Source organism: Triticum aestivum, chromosome 4D, assembly GCF_018294505.1.
Source record: "Triticum aestivum cultivar Chinese Spring chromosome 4D, IWGSC CS RefSeq v2.1, whole genome shotgun sequence".
NCBI lineage: Eukaryota > Viridiplantae > Streptophyta > Magnoliopsida > Poales > Poaceae > Triticum > Triticum aestivum.
The window spans coordinates 504,200,420-504,213,401 of record NC_057805.1 but is presented as its reverse complement, the minus strand read 5'-3'; the positions used below and the strand labels follow the sequence as shown (position 1 = coordinate 504,213,401).

At 44.4% G+C, this 12,982-nt stretch overlaps 2 protein-coding genes across 9 annotated transcripts; one reads left to right on the top strand and one right to left on the bottom strand.

Moving 5' to 3' along the window:
- Window positions 1-1,273: 1,273 nt before the first annotated feature.
- On the bottom strand, window positions 1,274-6,951 carry LOC123099076 (phosphoglucan phosphatase DSP4, amyloplastic). 2 transcript variants are annotated; one of them, XR_006448079.1, is made up of 15 exons: window positions 6,647-6,951; window positions 6,488-6,545; window positions 6,313-6,357; window positions 6,124-6,226; window positions 5,032-5,108; window positions 4,883-4,959; window positions 4,474-4,554; window positions 3,669-3,801; window positions 3,307-3,366; window positions 3,073-3,129; window positions 2,852-2,947; window positions 2,617-2,676; window positions 2,065-2,168; window positions 1,851-1,982; window positions 1,274-1,711 (listed from the first exon to the last, which is right to left on the bottom strand). XR_006448079.1 is itself a non-coding variant. In XM_044521209.1 (15 exons), the coding sequence occupies exons 1-14, from the start codon at window positions 6,670-6,672 to the stop codon at window positions 1,854-1,856; spliced, it is 1,110 nt and encodes a 369-aa protein (XP_044377144.1). In that variant the 5' UTR covers window positions 6,673-6,949; the 3' UTR covers window positions 1,274-1,711; window positions 1,851-1,853. The 2 variants fall into 2 exon arrangements, 1 of the variants encoding a protein (XP_044377144.1); XM_044521209.1 differs by having other exon boundaries at window positions 2,065-2,172; window positions 6,647-6,949.
- Window positions 6,952-7,147: 196 nt separating this feature from the next.
- LOC123099078 (uncharacterized) lies at window positions 7,148-11,627 on the top strand. 7 transcript variants are annotated; one of them, XR_006448081.1, is made up of 6 exons: window positions 9,019-9,132; window positions 9,348-9,378; window positions 9,538-9,687; window positions 10,288-10,400; window positions 10,722-10,913; window positions 11,029-11,382. XR_006448081.1 is itself a non-coding variant. In XM_044521212.1 (4 exons), exon 4 carries the CDS (start codon window positions 11,111-11,113, stop codon window positions 11,606-11,608), a length of 498 nt encoding a protein of 165 aa, XP_044377147.1. In that variant the 5' UTR covers window positions 7,148-7,667; window positions 10,288-10,400; window positions 10,817-10,913; window positions 11,029-11,110; the 3' UTR covers window positions 11,609-11,627. The 7 variants fall into 7 exon arrangements, 5 of the variants coding, with proteins under 5 accessions (XP_044377147.1, XP_044377146.1, XP_044377149.1 ...); XR_006448080.1 differs by lacking the exon at window positions 9,538-9,687 and having other exon boundaries at window positions 11,029-11,381; XM_044521212.1 differs by lacking the exons at window positions 9,019-9,132; window positions 9,348-9,378; window positions 9,538-9,687 and adding an exon at window positions 7,148-7,667 and having other exon boundaries at window positions 10,817-10,913; window positions 11,029-11,627.
- The last annotated feature ends 1,355 nt before the right edge of the window (window positions 11,628-12,982 follow it).

The following is a 12,982-nucleotide window of genomic DNA, read 5'->3' as shown; positions in this document are numbered from 1 at the left end:
TGAAGATGATGAGCCAGGACCTCAAATTGGTGGTGCTCCCGTTGGCACACCCAACAGACAAATTGGTGGCGCTCCTGTTGGCACACCCAATAGGCAAATGCTTACTATTCCTGCCAGTCTCCATGATAGTCCTAGGCCAGTGACAAGAAGGTAATATACAGTAAAATGATTATTTCATTGCAGTCCAAAGTTGATCTCTCATGTTTACTATTCCACTCTTTATAGGATGCTGGCTATAGCCTTGGCTGATGAATCATCAGAGCCAACAGAGGTGCCTTCGACCTCGCGTGCGAGAAAGCTGACCCCTAAGAGAAAAAGAACGTAGATGGTGGCGTGCTTATGTGGTGAACTAGATGCTATGTCATGTCATTTTTTTGAGCTAAACATGCTATGTCGTGTCCTTTTGTGCCGAACTATGTTTGTTGATTCTTATGTATGGATGTCAAAGTCAGACTATCTATTATTGTAACCAAATGTTTGCAGTTGCCACGATTTGTGAAGAAATGTTGTCCAAGTGGTAGCCTGATGATGCACAATTTTTTTGGCCAAAAAATCAAACTACCCAGATAAAGTTGAAACAATTCCACAAAATAAAGAGTTTTAAATTGAGCATTCTGGGAAAATTTGAGCTCACTTGGCCGAACAGAAATTGAGAAACTTAAAAACAGATCATTTCCGGCCTATTTTTGGGTCAAATTTGGCCTAAAATTGAAATTATGCAGGAAACATTGAAACAATTACTGAAAACCGTGAATTTCTGGGAGAATTTGAGATCATTTGGCGGAGCAGAAATTAGAATATTAAGAAGTACCCAAAATGACAAATCTGAAGTTCACAACTTCAGAAAGTACACATAACCACAAATCTGAAGTTCCTTAGATTTGGGAGAGCACGGACCTGTGCAGCAGCTCGGGGAAGGCAGAGCCCATTGCGGCAGCAGCAAGCTCGGCGAGGGTCAGCAGGAAGAAGCAGCAGCTCGGGGAAGGTTCCACACAGTGAGACCTCGCAGCAGCTCACGGACGCACAGCAGCATGCAGCGGCAGCTCGTGGAAGGTTGCACACAGGGCGTCGCAAGCTCAAGGAGGCACAACACCACACAGCAGCAGCTCAGGGGAGGACGCCCTTGCCGGTATAGCTGCTGCAAGGTCGCACGACATACGGCGAGGTTGCAGGGCGGCCATCCACCATGGACGAACAGAGTACAAGCAAAAGGAAGAAGAGATAAGGTACATGTCCGATTGGGGATTACTCATCCTGATTTGGACCAGGGGCATTTTGGTCACATAATTTATACTATAATCTGCCAAATGATCCAAACCGTGTACGGAGGGCAAATCCTCAAGATTACAGCAAATGCGTGGTAAATCCTCAGTTACAGGGTAAACAGGGGCAAATCCTCAAAGTGTAATTAAAGGCGTGGCAAATCCTCAAATTCCCCTTATTTTACTTTTATACTACAATGGTGGTACTGTCAGGGACACTGATTGCTCGTTTCATGGAGCACGCGTGTGTTTACAGAAGAGAAGATGAGGAAAACTGCTAATAGTGATTAGAACTCGAGCCAAACTATTTCCAGTTAAGAGCTACTTGCTACTCGATCTGAGCACAGCAGCGCTTCGAAGATGCGAACTCTAGTTCCATTTCATCAGTAGGTGTTTCCCAGCTGCATCTCCAGCCGGTCGCACCCCTGGCATTTCCAGCAAGGGAAGTTCTGCAATTTATGGCGAATAATTCGTTAGGCTCTTCTAATCTAATCCAAGCGATTCGTTTGCGCACTACTGTACGGTGTATATGGAAGAAAATGAAAATTAGAAAGTTGCGGCACAAAATTCTGGACGATCTGGGCTAACCTCTTATTGCTCAGTGTACTGTTCCAGGTACTCTTTAATCATCAGCCTTTCCTCTTTTGTTAGATCAGGGTCTGGGCCAGTCAATCGCTCCCTCATTGCCTTCTCTTCATCGCTCGTGCCGTCCCTGGCAACCTGCAGGCAAGATTTGTAAGCTATATATGCTGGGATAAGCAAGACGTCTGAAGATTACTTTCAGGGAAATTATCTATCTCACTTGGATGTAGTTATTCACATGGCCGTCGGCATTGGGCTTGGTCTTCATCTCATGTTCGTTGCACACCCAGTTGCCATCCACTACATATTTGTACTCATACCGTCCTTCCTTCAGGAAACACAAACACCAAAGGTATGTAAGATACAGGTGAGTGTGAAGTTATGCACAATTATCCTCTGCAGTACTGCAGATGACATGTGGGGTCGGGTCCACACGGCAGCGACCGTACTGCACGGTGCGCTACTAAAGAGGATCCCAACGAGAAAGTGACATAACGACTGCCACCAGTATACTTGGATCAATAAGATGACCAAAACTATGGTTCTAATTAATGTTCTCTGGTGGCAAACTATCAGGATATTCAGAGGTCGGAACCTTTGAATTCTATATATGAACACTGTTGAAATGTAAGAATTATGAAGGATTAGGCTTGATATCACACGCTGATGGTATACAGATGTAACATACAAGGCATGTGAGGAATATAACAATGAACAACGAAAAATAAAGGCGGGCGATTGCTCTCGGTATGATAGTTAGGTTGATACTCACAGGTAACTCTCTCTCAAGAAACCATGCTTTTTTCTCCTCATCATATGCCAGGGGAATTTTCTGCATAAATACAAGAAATATAAGATATAAAAAGAAATCAGTTAAGAGTTCTCCTATGTAACAAGGATTTAATACAAACATTCCATACTAGAAAGCAGCTGGGCAGAATCACACCATCTAACTGAAATTCTTCAACACAAGAAATGTATATGACATAATTGAAGAATAAACATACCTGTCCCCACCCAATGTCAAGCCCAGAAATTTCAACAGAAGAACAACTGCCATTTTTCCACTTCAAAGTGATGCAGTTTTTTGACAAGCCCGTGAGCTAACGAATAAGACAGTCATGACTTATTATTAGCAAGACGAGATGCATGACACACAATTATATCAGAAATCTACTTTATCTTCATCATAACTACAAACTGGGAATACAACATAGTTCTTACTTACAATGTCAGCTGTTGCCAATTTGATGGCTTCCAACTTCGGAAAGCTAGGCCTTTTACTCTATACAACATAAAAGAATGGATTCAAAAAACAAGCAAGATAACTAGCCATGTGATAAAAAATAACTTAGAATACAGTGAAAGAGAGATCAGCAAACAAGCATCCGGTTGGTGGATACTGGCATCAACAGTGCACACATGTTAACTTACAAAGAACTTTTCAACTTCCTAATACTACCTGTAGTAGTTGATGTCCTTCGTTAAGATTGTAACCAAGAATCCAGAACATATATGCCAGCTGAAATTTTGCAAAATATTCTCAGAATTAGAGAACTGTCAGCACACAAGAATATGGATAACATCAAATCATAGTGGAAAGTTACCAAAGCACTATGCAAACTGTACATTTTACTCACTCCAAATAAGATATGTTATTGTCTAGCTATATTTGTTATCTGGTGGATGGTACTACAAGGAAATGCTTGCATATATGCAGGTCGTTATGTTGCTTCATTTTCTGTGGGAAGAGTCACGACTATGTAACCCAATTGGCACATCCGGACATATTGAGAAACAATAAGAGAAAGACTGTAAACCTACTGCAACAGCAGGAGCTCTTCCAAGTCCAGCAGTACAATGTATATATGTTATTCCACCATTATGGCTGGCAAGCTTGTACAATTTGCTAATCACAGCAGGAAGCCTCAGTCGCAAATCAAAAGCATCGAAATCCCTGGTGTAATTAAACATTAAATTAATTTAATACTTTGGATATTCGCAACACAGACAATGAAAAGAACACACACTGGATGCAAGGAAGAACTACATTGCTATATACTCCCTCCGTCCCATAATATAAGATCGTTTTGCAAGCTAAACAGCTTGCAAAACGATCTTATAATATGGGACGGAGGGAGTACATAGTGCCTGGTGAAAATACGAATCACCTAGCTCCAGCCTCTAAGTATTGAGAAGTGAAATGTTTGTGATTGAACTGGGTACAGAAGCCAAAAAAAAAAACAGAGATTGTTCATCGGAGTAACTTTTCATAAGATTATGCATGTTGAAGACTTCACTTGTGTGAAGATTTTTTTCTTGTATTGAGAAACAGTATTGGACAACTGTACTGAAATGTAATACCATATCATGGATGTACAAGGTCAATAGGACCAGAGAGAATAGAGACAACAAGTTGCTAACTATTTGGTAATCTCTTTGAAACTAAATGGCAGCTGAATGAACACTACAATTTGATCAATTCCGAACCCAGATGAACAATGGCATATTCTCCAATTTAACTACATCACCTTGGAACAAGGAATTGCATAACTCCATTTGGCATAGGTTATGCCAAATTCTTAAGTCCAGTTTAAAATGGACTCATGAAGATTAGAACTTTTAATACCTAACTTCTTCACGGCAGTGCTCAATGTCTTTGCATTCTAGACAATAGTCTTGAATGGCATGGATGTCAACTCCAAAATATCTAAACAAAGTGGTGAAGGATGGAACTCATATAATCATATTAAGAAAACATTGCATAGCAGTGGAAGTAACAAATAACCATTTCGCTAGGATAAAAACTAGATCATGTTAAAAGATGTCTACACACACTGCACAGATAAAATATCTGCAGACAAAAGTGCATGTGTGGGTACAAAGCTATGAGCCGAACTCGACAATATTTCCTTATGCATCAACGTAAGTGTTACGCTTACAGATATGCAAGTTTGGATCTAGCTTAATAGGCAGCACTGAAGATATTTCTTTATTTCTACCAGAAAGATGAAAATACACTTGAATGATAAGGATACTCAAGGTCTGGATCTTGCTGCAAGCAGAATACAGTTTTTACACCAATCTCCCGAAGCTTATCAACATCACTTGGGGTCTACACATGAAAGCAGATAATTAGATGGAGTCACAGGTGTAAAGTTTCTATCTGAATGGTTGAGATGAGAACCTGTAAGCAGGAGCCTACAATCAAGTCTGGGCATATAAAATTGTAATTCATTCCAAGCTCATGCCTGTACGTCAACACTAGAAATGTTTTTTTTGGAATAAAAGGAAATATTTTAGGAATAGTGTAGTAAACAGAACTTAATGAGAAAGGAGCATAATTTATTGCACAAATTCGTGCTTAATTGGTGATTTGAAGATAAGACAATTTCGACAAATCAGTATCAAAGATTTCTACATGATAAGATTCTGTACAATGTAATGAACAAAGTTAAACAGAACAACATGATAGCAGCGAACGAGGAAACTTTGAGTCGAGGAACGATACTACATATAGCATTATGGACAAGGCCAGCTGTTGAAATAGTCTCCGAGAAGGGGAGGTTAGATATGCCAAAAAAAATCAGATGAATGAGCTGTCGCTAAAGCCTAAAAGTCTACTGTATAAAGTTTAATGGAGAAGAACACCATAAAACGATCACACCAGGATAGTGTTTAGTTATGACTAATTAGTATAAGATATTGCAGGAACCCGCGCTTAATTGGTGATCTGAAGGTAAGCAAATATTGACTAATTAGTATCAGAGCTTTCTATATGGTAAGATTATGTACAACGTAATGAACAGAATTAAACAGAACAGCATGATAGCAGCAAACGAGGAAACTTTGAGTCGAGGAACAATACTAAATATAGCATAATGGACAAGGCCAGCTGTTGAAACACTCTTCTTTTTTTAGAAAAGGAGGATTACCCCCGGCCTCTGATGTTGAAGCACTCATGGTCTCGAAGAAGGGAAGGTTAGACATGCTAAAAAGTCAGATGAATGAGCTGTCGCTAAAGCCTAAAAGTCTATAAAGGTAAGGGAGAAGAAGATGATAAAATGCCCATACTAGGATAGAGAATAATAGTTTGTTCTGAATGGTTCCAATCAGGTAGCTCGAGTCAGCATTCTGATGGTGTCATTTGTATGAATGGGGCAGCAAGGGATTTCATCAAGTCAGCAAGCAACATGAATGAGTGAAATGCAACTAGACACGCAAGTGCAAGCAAAAACTGTGAATCGGTCATGGAGGTTGAATGCTTCTCTTCACCTACCTGCTCCCATGGCTTGTGTCATGTTGGTGCTATACGCATCGGACTTCTCCGCGCCGGGCTCCAACGCGCTGTTCTCCGCGCTGGAAGTGGATGTCCCGGATGCCTGAAATCGCAAGTCCACAAGCGTTAAGACGGTCAGTTGATTCCCTGAAACAAAAGTGAAATCGCAGAGGATGTTGAAATGCTTACGGTCTTGACGGTGTTGGAGCGGCGACTCCCTCCGCGAACCATGGCCTGGGCCGACCAAAAGCAGCGGGTCAGATGAGAGACTCGATTCCGTGGCCGGCGAAATGGAAACCAAAATCGAAATAGATGGATGAATGGGATCCGCGGAGGGGAGAGGTGGTTGAAAGAAGAAACTCACGAGGTTGAGCGGCGAGGGCCGCCTCATCGATCTGGATCCCGCTAAGATCGGAGGCTCCCTGGGGGCGGCAAAAATCAGCCAAGCTGCGGGGGCGAGAGACGGCGGCGGCGAAACATGATTCCGGCGAGAAATCGAAAGGGGGGCCCCTGCCTGACTTACTTGAGCAGGTGCTGGAGGCAGTTCATGGCGACGGCGACGGCGACGGCGACGGCGACGGCGGAGCGGACGGGAGAGGAGAAATATCTCGCGGCGGAGGAGGGGGAAGAAGGGGACGGGAGGAGGAGCAGCACGGGCGCTGGCTCTGCTCTGCTCGCTGGCTCGCCTGCGTGGACGCGGCGTATCGACCCTCCCTCGTGACAGTGGCCGGGCTGTGTGGGGGTGGAGTGCGCGCGTGGTTTATAGGCTTGGTCCACGGAGACTCTGCGGGATGAGGAGGAGAGGGACCGCGGTGGCCCGTGGCTAAATCGGGCGGGGCGGGGCCCAGTTTTAGTGTCCTTTGACCCGTTCCTCGCCGTCGCGACCGGACGACGTCGTCGGGGCGTACGGCGCCACCGGACGACGGGACAGCTGCCTGGCTGGGGACGGCTGGTTGCCATGCATTCCATCCCCGCTATCCTCTTCTTCTTTTATTATCTTTCGGATTTGCTACTCCCTCCGGTTCGAAATACTCGTCGCGCTGGTCAATTTGCAAAAACACCCACCCCTTTATTCCGACACAACAAGCGATCCTCGCCGCTGCTCTCGCCCCCTCCCGTGACTCTGCTTGCTCCGCCGCGCCATCGTCGGCCTCCGTGCAGCTCGCCCGCGCCTTCCTCCCGCTCCCTCCTCCCTGCGTAGCTCCTCCGCCCCCTTCTCTACGCAGCTCGCCCGCTCCCTCCTCCGGCTTACTCCTCTGCGTAGCTCCCCCTCTCACTCCATTGGGAAAAATGGCATCTTTCTCCTCTGCAGAACACAGCGCCGCCTAGCACTTCGCCATGGACGCGCTCAGCTTCGTGGTACCGCGGATCCTCCTCTTCGCTGTCACCCACGGCTCCGGGGTGTTCATAATGCCCTGCCACATCCCGCAAGGGCTCCGGGGTGGCTGGAGATCTGTGGCGGTGGAGGGGATCGTGCTGTCACCTCGCCGGACGGCTACAAGAAGGTCACCATATGAAGACCGCCTTCTTCATCACCGCTCTAGGTACTGCCAATTTTCATCATGGAAAAGTTTTTCTGCAATTTCTGCAATTTTGTACAGAGTACTGGGGTACAGTAGCTCTTTTTTTGCCTGAAAGAGCATCAACCATGGCTGCAATTTTGTCTGTACTGTGTAGATTGCTACAGCGAACATGTGTAGATTTTCTGCAATTTAAATCTATGTGCAGATTGACCTCCAGCTGACATCAGTATGGTTAATGTTCAGTTCATCTGGATGAATTGGGTCTAACTTTGTGGTTTCACATCTGGGTATTGGAGCATATGCAACCTTGAATTTTTGGGCATTACCAATGCAATCATATGATGTTCTGATCATTACATCACTGTGTAGATTTTGACTCAAAATTTCTACAATTTTCCATGGAGTAGTACTGCAGAGAACTGGACTAATTTTCTGTAATTTTCCACGGAGTAGTTCTACAGAGAACAGGAATAATTTTCCATGGTGCTATGGTGCTTTATGGTGCAAAATGAACAGTACAATTAACCTTACTCCTTCAAATATTTTCTACTCTGTAAACAACAACATAATGTTGGAGTATGTAAAGAAAAATGAAACAGAGGGAGTTGTGTTTGCAACACACTTGTAGTACTCCATTTATTTAACTCCACTAGAGGGCAATTAAGGCCAACAAGCATGTAAGGAGTAATTCTTGTCCAAACATGTTATTGGAGTAATTCTTGTCCAAATTTTTCTTTTTTCTTTTTCTGCTCCTCCTTTATCTTCAATTAATCCAAATTATTCCAGTTAATCCAAATTAACAATTAACAACACTCCTACTCTTAATAAAAGAGAGAAAGAGAATTCAGTAAGCTTTTTTACTCCATTAACATACAAATTAACAAAATATGATTATACATGAATATATTCTGGGGTTACATGCAATTAACAGCACATTAACAAATAATCATTAACAATTACTCCCTCTTTCATCTTTCATGTATTTGCTTCTCCTTTAGTGACCCTCTATAATGTCCAAAGTTTTCCAATATAGCTCAGCATCGAATCTTAGATTGATATGTAGCATCCCCTCCCTCTCCATCCTATCTTTGTTCATGTGCGGGATCTTGTATCCTGTACCTCCCTCAACTCTCATAACCTCAATCAGGACTGACTGTAAGGTTATAAACACTCTCGCCAGTTTGTGCACTTCATACCTATCATATGCTTCTTCAACTGATTCTATCAGTTCCTTGATGTTGTTTGGTGCACTTTCAAGCGTCAAGGACTGAATTGAGCTGAAGAAGCAAAGATCCAGGACATTCATATCAGGTGAATTTGCAGGCTGCTGCATCAACCTGATATCCAGTTCTGATTCTGCTACGGCAGCTAGAAAATCTGAATCATCTGGAGGAACATGTGTTCTTGCGTTATCTTGCTGGATGTAGATGGTTCGATTGTCTTCGGGCCACTGTGCTTCAATGGCTGGAATGACCTTTTCACATAGGTATTCCCTCATCACATTCCTAGTAACTGTGACCGACTTTAGTTCCTTAGTCCCTTTGAGTCTGTTCTTGGAATCCTTTTTTGCTGGAGTTTCTTTGATGAAGGCCCATACTCCTATCTTGCCATCAAATGTTACATTTCCTTGATCATCAAATCGTGGCCTCGCAACTGCTGTTAAGAACATGACCTTGCCGATACTATTCTTGTTTTGAACAGTGCGCACCGGATCTGGTTCTTCTTCATGGAGGTAATAGGTTCTGTTCCTTTTCGTCATATCAAACCATTTCTCGTCGATGTGAACTATGTTCTGCATATCAATGAAAGAGGGCATTGCATCTGCTATTGTTGTTTGATCAATCATTGAAATGCAAAACTTGAGCCTTGATAGCTTGTTTTCTGGTTTCAGAGTGGGCTTCAGACTGTTTGTGTGTTTCCTTATCTTTCCCCATTTGAACCTTCTCCGCAAGGTAGAATATGGTACATCCAGAGACCTAGCGAGTGCCCTCAGTGTAGACCTTTTGTTGAGGGGAATTGAAGGTATCCTCGAGAGATCAAGGTCTGCCCTCTTTCTACCACATCTCCGCTTCCTTTTATTAGACACATTGATCTCTTCTCCTCTTGCAAGCTGGGCATTTGCCTCCTTCCATATTCTTTCAACGGTTCTGACACTTGTGTTCAGCAGACCAGCTACACGTTCTTTGTCTCTCTTGTCAATTTCTCCATCCCTGCTAAGTGCTTTTAGTGCAATATATGCTGCAAATTTGTGAGTGTCTGGTAGATCTGGTTTTGCCCGTGGTATACGTACATCTTCCTCTCCTTCAGGCATATGTACATCTTCCTCTTCTTCAGACATATGTACATCTTCCTCTCCTCCAGGTGGAGTGCTATTCAGATCTGGGAGCACCATAGTGTTGTACCTCTGCTCTCTGTTCTGATTCAGGTCCTCAACATGTTCTCACCTGATCATGACAATAAGCATTCATTTAAAAAAGCATGACAGTAAGCATGAAAATAAGCAAGTTACTCTTGTATCTGTACTGCTTTATTTTGTTTTGGCAGTAGATCATCAACCATATATTCCTTTTGTATGCTTTATGTTTCAGTCAGGGGTATTGCTTTATTCACTGTCTAACTAATTACTGTTTCACTGTTATAGGAACTCAGTTAACAACATGTTATTGGAACTACTCCAAGAACAGAACAGAATGGCATGTTAATGTCAGTTAACAACATGTTATTACTTCCAAGAACAAAACAGCAAAACAAAAGGTACTCCTACTGTTGACACTTTGACAACAATACTCCTTAGCATCTTATTACTTCTTGGTGAAATTTACATCTTATTATTTTTTGCTGTCAATACAGTGACACCAGTATAATAAACAAAAATCAGCCAAAAAGAGAAGCCTACATTGTTTTTACTTTCTCCTATTGTCTACTGTCTATGCTTACTCCTACTGTCTACACTGAATTTTTGGGTGTGCTCTACTTTGATGTACACTATTCAACAATATATACAGTAGAGTAATTACTGTCTACTGAAAATGGAGTAAGTGTGATCTTCAGAGTGTGCTAACCTAGTATCTGTAGGTTTTGATTTGCTTGCAGATTTGTGAGTGTGATCTTCAGAGTGTGATTTGACAGTCTTCAGAGTGTGATCACCATTTCCTTGATGAACACAACAGAGAGGAACCAGTTGACAGGAACATCAAAGGATCAAGAGGACAGTAGCCGCTGCCCGCTGCGTCGAGAGGATCAATAGGAGCAGCAGATTACTCACAGGTATCGAGCAACAGAACCAAGCTGTAGTACTTACTCTCTTTTTGTGATTGCTTATGGGGGATGTGAGTACTTACTCTCTTTTTGTGATTGCTTATGGGGGACGTGAAAATTTCAGTTCAAATCGCTCCAGCCTTGTGGTATTTAGAGCACAAATTCACGTCAAGAGGAGCAGATGATCAATTCGAGTTGTCGGAGCTATGAACGCCGGAGCAGCGGCGAAGGGTAAGGGAGCTGCGGACGCGGAGCAGCGGCAGAGGGTTAAGGAGCTGCGGACGGCGGAGCAGCGGCGGACCTTGGGCTCTCGATTGGAGCGGAGGGTGGCGCCGGCGAGGGACCTGCGGCCGGCGGGGAAGGATGTCGAAGTTGCGGCGGAGGGTGAGGGAGCTGCGGACGGCGGAGCAGCGCAACAACGGCAGACCTCGGTGACGGAGCTCTCAATTGGAGTGGAGGCAGGCAGCCGGCGGGGAAGGACAACGGCGCTGCGGCGGAGGGAGACAGAGCTGCGGATGGCGGAGCAGCGCAGCAACAGCCGAAATCAGGCTCTTGATTGGGGCGGAGGTAGGCGGCCGGCGGGGAAGGACGGCGGAGCAGCGAAGGAGCTTCCAAGCCACGGGACGACGGCCAGGATGGAGAAGATTCAAAACTGGGAGGACCTTTTTGCAAAATGTTATTTCTATAGCGCTCGCGACAAGTAATTGGAACCGGAGGGAGTAGTTAATTTCCATCCATATATGAGAAATATTCTTTTTCGGATTTGGCTTACTTAATTCTACTTTTAGCCACATATATCCTTTTATTTTCTAATCAATGTATGCACCAGCTTTGCTTTTTCCGTGAATCCCTAAGATTTTCATGCCTTTACCTTGTACCCGATGTATCAGACTCATAGAACACCAGCTTGTTTTCTCCGTAAAAACTAATTACTCTTTCGACAGCAATGCTAATAAACATCTCCGAGATTTGAGATTTCTCAAGCAAGTCGGTTTCGTTTGCTCACATCAAATGAAATGTCATGACTCGTATCACCAACTAAATACATGCGCAAGTCAATGGTTTGAAGGAAAAAAAAATCCCAATTGATAATGTATTTTTACGGGGTGGAAAAATAGTGTTATTCCGTAACGATAGGGTTACAATCTCGAGACAACAAGTCCTCACCATACGGATGGCTCAAGTTCAACCACACCGCAATACAAGCTTCGGTATGGCTATAATATGGGCAGTGATCTGCGCCGGCGCACCGGCCCAAATTTGGGCCGGTCGAACCAGCGTCGTACGATTTACTGCACAGGAGCCGGACGATTGCCTCTTCCTCCCTCGTCTCTCTTCTTAATAGAAAAAGAAATCCCACTGCGCCGCCATGGACGGCGAGACGCGAGCTCCCTAGCACCTCCCTACGCGTCTCCCCTATCGTTGCCCTCGCCGCCGGTCGCCGTTGTCGCCTCCTGCTTTCTCCCAAGCAAACATGCGCCCGCGGCTGTAGCTCCCCGTGGCGACGGTTGCAGCTCCGATGGGCGGGCCGCGCAGCTTCGGTGCTGGTCGCCGATCGCAACTCCGGTGCCAGTCGCTGGTTGCAGCTCCGGTGCCGGTCGCCAGTAGCAGCACGACCGGCGACATGCGTGACAGGCACCCAGTCAGTTCATCATCGTTTTGAATGGACGTAGCAAAAAACATCATTGGTCGTAATAATAATGATAGACGGTTGCAGCAAAAAAATGATGTCGCCCGCGTTGGACGCAAACATGTCAGTCCACTCCGCTGAAAACATTTTTGTAACCCGTCGTAGCTTTTCCGAAGCACGGTTGTAGCTTCCTGATCTCCAGCTGCATCCATTTGTCGTCGCCGGCCACAAAACTGCAAAGCCGCTGATTGTAGCAAATAGCGACGCCGGTTGTAGCAAAAATGCGATGCAGTTGTAGCAAAAACCAGCTGTGGTTCCAGCTCCCTTGTTGGTTGAAGCAAAAACCAACTGTGGTTCCAGCTTTTGCTTTGGTCGATTGTATAAAAAAATGGCTGGTTCCAGCTTCGGCGTCTGCTCCTCGGGGATGCAACCATAGGACTAGGAGGAG